The 5,983-nt window shown below is 33.8% G+C and overlaps 1 protein-coding gene across 2 annotated transcripts; it reads left to right on the plus strand.

Moving 5' to 3' along the window:
- The first annotated feature begins 188 nt into the window (after positions 1 to 188).
- On the plus strand, positions 189 to 4,382 carry LOC108688689 (abl interactor 2-like). Of its 2 annotated transcripts, none has more exons than XM_018195031.1 (6): positions 189 to 307; positions 908 to 989; positions 2,418 to 2,547; positions 2,983 to 3,738; positions 3,830 to 4,093; positions 4,198 to 4,382. In XM_018195031.1, exons 1-6 carry the CDS (start codon positions 286 to 288, stop codon positions 4,315 to 4,317), a joined length of 1,374 nt encoding a protein of 457 aa, XP_018050520.1. In that variant the 5' UTR covers positions 189 to 285; the 3' UTR covers positions 4,318 to 4,382. The 2 variants fall into 2 exon arrangements, with proteins under 2 accessions (XP_018050520.1, XP_018050522.1); XM_018195033.1 differs by having other exon boundaries at positions 911 to 989.
- Positions 4,383 to 5,983: the final 1,601 nt, after the last annotated feature.

The following is a 5,983-nucleotide window of genomic DNA, read 5'->3' on the forward strand; positions in this document are numbered from 1 at the left end:
TAAATATTTTAAAAAAGATGATTCTGAAGTAATAAATGTATAAAATTTGTAACGTGCATTTTTATTGAGTATGGAAATAACATTGGCGCAGAGTAGTAAACAAACGAAATAGAACAAAAACAATCTAAGTATTTAAACTCCGAGTCGTCATGGCAGATTGAGGAAAGGCTCGGAAGGGAGTTGCGGTTGTGGAGCTTTTATGTTGACAGCATAAATTTGAAAGCTTGTCTTTGAAACGCACTGCCGTGACGAGGACGTCGCTGCGGTGCAACATGCGAGTGAAACATGGCCGCGAACGTGAGAACAGGTGAGTGATAACCCGTCGATGCTGTTGCGAGTTGTAGTTTTCCGATACACGAATCGAGACCGAGACGAGTGAATCACAATCAGTGTCCTTGTTCCGGAAACCAGAACGCGACGTCGCGTCCTGACGTCTTTCATTCGTCCGCGCTATTTCTCGCAATAAATGCCCGGTCGTTTCTCATCGCGGCGGCGCGGCGAACTCTGACTTTTCTCGGCCTGCCGACTCCCCACGATCTCTGCCCCGCAATCATCGACGGACGCGAGAATCGAGAGATAAAGCACGCTTATCGCTGTGAATGTTGTGATATCCGCGACGAGTAGGCGTATATCGCACATAATCGTGCGTTGTAATCGCGAAGCGACAACAGACGCATACGCACGTCTGTCCGTTCGTCCTGTTCCTCCATCTGTCAGGCATTTTATTTTGGAAAATTTTTTGTAACCGTTGTCTCTACGCTCATTCGCGCGCGTGTGCGCTTGCTTTGTGATTGTGTTGGTGCGGTGCGAAACGCGTGCGTACCAGCGTGTGCGAGGAACCGATCGTGCGTCAGAGCCAAGCTGCTTACTACCCACTCTGATTATTCTCGCCTGTCGTTACTTTCAGAAGACATGCCGATACCGACGCGCGCGGCGCCTTGTCCTCCAGGTCAGAGCACAACGCAGAGAGACCCGATCTGGAGCACCAGGTAGAGCTAGTCTTGTTTTGCAAGGTCGTCTGCTTCTTGATTGTGCATTGTGTAATAGGGATCTTACATGGGTCAATAATGTGATACTTTCCATTTGATGATACAAGCATCACTCTCTTTCTTGATATTCAGTGATTAACAAAGATAGAATGACACTTATGTCAACTTGTGTCATCATTGTCATTAAATGAAAAGCATTCAGCACCAAAAAACTGACAATAGATCTGTTTTCTAAATTAGTGTACATTTTTTAAACTTAAAGCGAGATAATTATATGTTTGATGTTTGACGAAAGCGAGAAAGAGAATTCTAGTAATTTAGTGCAAGAATAAAAAACAGGCCTGATATTATTGATCATATATATTAATATTTTCCATGTTTCCACTGAATACTTTCTGAACAGAAACTATGTATTTTGTGTGTTATCTCCGTGTTTGGATACATTGTTAAATATCACTTTGGAATGAAAAACCAATTAGTCAGGTTGTTCCTCGCCTTGGAATAAACTGCAATGTTCATGAAACATTGCATAATTTCTAATAATAGATCTGAACAGTAAACATCGTAACCCGAAACACATATGGTGCTTTCCAGCAAGAGTGATTGCGTTCAGCAAAGAAAACAGCTTTGCAATTATATAAGATTCTTTAGTATGGTTGATTTATACATTTAGAGTCATCAGTGAGGAATTCTAAAGGCAAGACCAATCATATTAAAGACTTTTACAACAGTTTTAAAGCTGTTTTTTCTGCTAAACACAGCCAGTGTAATACAGTGATCATTTCATCTTTGTTTAACATTGAAAAACAACAAGAATAATTTACAATAATAATTTACTGGATTGCAATGTATCATTTGTATTTCTTACCAGAAAACATCCTTTTATATTGATTGTGTGTGGTTTATATTGGTTGATTTAGAATATTGGCAGTGATCCAGATTCTTCATTCTCGAATATTATTATTACAGTGATATCCCTTTCTACAGAACTGATGCTTGAGAATCAAGAAATACAGATCACTGTCAGTATTCTACATCAATCCATTAATATATGATTAATAATATTTTCAGTATTTGTTGATACTAACAGTATTATTGACTGTGTAAGATCCACAATGTACATAAAATTGAGCTGAAATATAATTGTCAATAATGTTGATTGTGTAAAGTTATAAAAATATTGATGCATACTGTCAGTATGTTTCAATATTATTGATAAGATTTATATTATATTCTCTATACTTGAAATAAATGTATAATTAAGTATTGAGAAGAAAGAAAGAAAAGTCATATATGTATATAAAAATTTGACTAGAAAAGATAAATCTCTTATCTTTGAAAATGCCTATGGAAACTTCCATTTAGATTGTCAGTGTTTGGAATTTGTCTAGCTTCTGCATTATTGTGATAACGTTTGTATGCTTTCAGTAACGATATATTCGGAGGAGCTCTAACAACGCAACCTGGACAGAAAAAAAAGCCACCTCCTCGACCACCGCCTCCGAAATTTAATCGCAATTACCCACAATATCAGAAGGATCAGAAATCGAGAAAGCCAGTAAGTATTGTAATTTCTAAATTTATTATATGCTTATAGTTCTTGATAAATCTGTTCCCAATGCATGCAATAGTTTAACACGTTCACGATGACGTGACCATCCAAAAGCGTGTGAATAACCGTTATCTTACTCTGGATTATCATTAACGAAACACTTTCTAAAGGATAAGGATAGCGATATTTTTGTGAATAAAAATAATTGTAACAAAAAATATATGCTGCGCAAATATACGTAAATATACGTAAACGTAAGTTATAGATTTTTAGTGCTAGCAATAAATATAATTAAAGTACATATGCTACCATATTTTAATTGTGTATCATGATCTATCAATGTGATATCTCCGGTGGTCACGTCATTTACGAGAAACGTTCAATTGTAATATGTTATTCCTCATAAATGATTAATAGCTATATTTTTATTTTGTACGCTAGGCTAGGCCGACGGAGCTGTTGACTAATTTCTTCGGACGAAAGAAGCAAGAGAATCATTTTCCATTGCGTCCAAGTGGTCATTTACAAAACCAGATGACACAGCCCTCGAATTCAATCGCGACGGTATCTTTGATAGATCTCAGTCCACCTGGATCTCCGACATTTACAACACGCTCCAGTGATGGTGTCAGTGTAGACAGTTTTGGCAGTGACGGAAACTCCAATCCATCTGTATTCACAAGCAGCGGAAATACATCGCAAACAGAAAGTGCCTTTGAAGATGATTTTGATTTTTTCGGTATATCCACCAAGAAAATAGCACAAAATGATCCGTGGCAGACTAAAACAATAGTGCAAGATCCATTCGGACCTTTAGAGGACACTTGCTCGAACGTGTCTCAAGTCGCCGGCGGTCTCTTTCCCTTTAATTCCAACAATCGCGAAACGAACCAAGTGCCTTCCAATTTAATTACTTCTAAATCTTTCGTTACATCGATGCCCACAATAATCCGAGCGAAACCTCCTAAGCCTCCAGCACCAAAGATACCGTTTAAGAAACTCGAACCGATACCGAAGGAAACGTGTATCGACTTCGCAGTCTCGAGTAGCACAATGAACAAACCGTTGACGTTGCATTTCTCTAATGCATGGTCCAACGATGATGAAGAAAGTGATAGTCCGTCACCACCCATGCCGACGATTCCACCACCGGCATTACCTGCGAATTATTTGGCAGAACTTAGCAGTGATTTTAAAGTGAGTGTTGTAAACTTGAAGCTATATGGCTTGTATTTAAAGGAAGATAAAATGCATTTGTAATTGATACTAATTGGTTGACAATTTACAGAGAGATTCCAATGAACCTTACGGTATTGCGCTGTACGATTTCTCCGCAACTCATCCAGATGACTTAGCTTTAAAAGAAGGCGACATTGTACAATTGGTGAAGAAAGTTAATGACGATTGGTTGGAGGGAAGAATAGGAAATCGTCAAGGGATCTTCCCGGTTAATTTCATTGATATCAAAATATCTTTGGCAGATTTATCAGACAATGTGGTCACAGCCCTTTACACTTTTCCGGGAGAGAACAGCGATGACTTGTCATTTGAGGTATCAAAAATTAAGGCAAAGCAATTGAATGAAAGATTTATTATGTTTTTAACTTTTATTATTATTTTACTATTATTATTTTTAACTTTGTTTTGTTATTTCAGGAGGGAGCGAAAATTACAGTCATATCAAGGATATCGGAGGATTGGTTATACGGTGAGTATAACGGTAGAAGAGGACAATTTCCAGTAAATTATATAAATAGACTTCCACATAATATTTAAACATTTTTTTAAATAAATATTTTGTATCCAGTGTATTAACAATTTACTATTTCGAGAGTCTCCGTATTGCAAACATTATTAAGAATTATTAATTACATATTTACAAATTAATAAGAATAGTGATAAAAAGAGAAAGTGTACAAATGATTTTATGGATGTAATTTTTTATGATGTAATTTCGATCATGTACAAATCATTAAAGAAAAAGAAAATTTTTTTAGAAAATTTTACTGATAAAAAGACTGAATCATATGAGTTTTTGTCGCCGAGTTCCAATAGATATAATTTTCGAAAGTAATTGCGATATTTATCTTCAGGAAATAACATCTGCGATATATTGATGATATCTAGAATTCATTTAGCTTACTCTTTTTAAAACTTTTTAAGCCCTATTGTTTGCAATATTTTGTAAAGGACTACAAAAATCATATACAGTGAATCCCTTTTCTATCTTAATTTTATTTTGAGATTTTATGCTTGCATCTAATATTTGAGAGTTTAATTTTCACTAAATATTTTGTACATGTCTTATATTTTTCTAATAGTATAAAAAGAATATTTCTACATTTCATTTTTTATTTATTGTGTAATTGAGAATTTTTGTATATCTGCGTTTTCGAAAATTTACTTTAAATATTCTTTAAATTTCAAAATCTGTTTTGGATTTTATATGAGGACATACTTTGGCATACAATTGAAGTTTTTTTGACATATACAGAAGATAGTCATATTTAAACATAATTTAAATAAATTGTCATCATTATCTATAAATCAATCATTATATAAGATATAAAATAACAGATCTGCCAAGATTTACAAATTGTTAATACTGACGAATGTGGACAATACATTTCGATAAGATATTTCCTTCCCAAGCGTTATTTGAAGAGCTCGTTTTTTATAAACAGATTTCTAAATAATCAAATGAAAAATAATATATATAATAACAGTCTTCATTATAGATAATTTCACTGATTTAGATACTATTTTGGAATTTTTTTAGTGAGATCTAGCATAAAAACAAATTTTTTTTGGTTGTATATATTGTGTTCGAGAATCTAATGTATCTTATATATAAAGTATTCCATACAGCACAGAATTTGTAATAATATTGCTGCAAAATCTCTGCAATATCACTGCAATTTTTGTACTTTGTGCTATAAGGCTTAGGAAATTATTTGATATAATTATTTTCCCTATTTATGAACTATAAATATAAATTGAGATTCGATTTTTTTTTAAGAATAAATTATAAATTTAAAGATGATTACATTAGTATATAAATAAATACGTTGGATGTCTATATAATTGTACACATATTTTTCATCTTAGAATTTATTTCAATAAAAGTTACCAACGTGGTACAGTTGTAAATATATATTATGTGAATGCATAACTGATTGGGAGAAAGGGAGGCAAAAAGGGAGAAATGCAATTGCGTAGTTTAGATAACTATTCATTTAATCTGCCGTTAAAATGAGATGATAATTATTATTGTATATGTGTATACTTAATCATGTTCATACGCAAGTTGTGTAATTATGTTTGATTACAATTAATTTAGCATATGCATTTCGAATATTTTAAACGCATGTCAAGTCACTAGCTAAATTTTAGGAAAAACAAAATCAGCAGTAAACTTCGTATATATATATATATATATATA

The sequence above is a fragment of the Atta colombica genome, unplaced genomic scaffold, assembly GCF_001594045.1.
Source record: "Atta colombica isolate Treedump-2 unplaced genomic scaffold, Acol1.0 scaffold238, whole genome shotgun sequence".
NCBI lineage: Eukaryota > Metazoa > Arthropoda > Insecta > Hymenoptera > Formicidae > Atta > Atta colombica.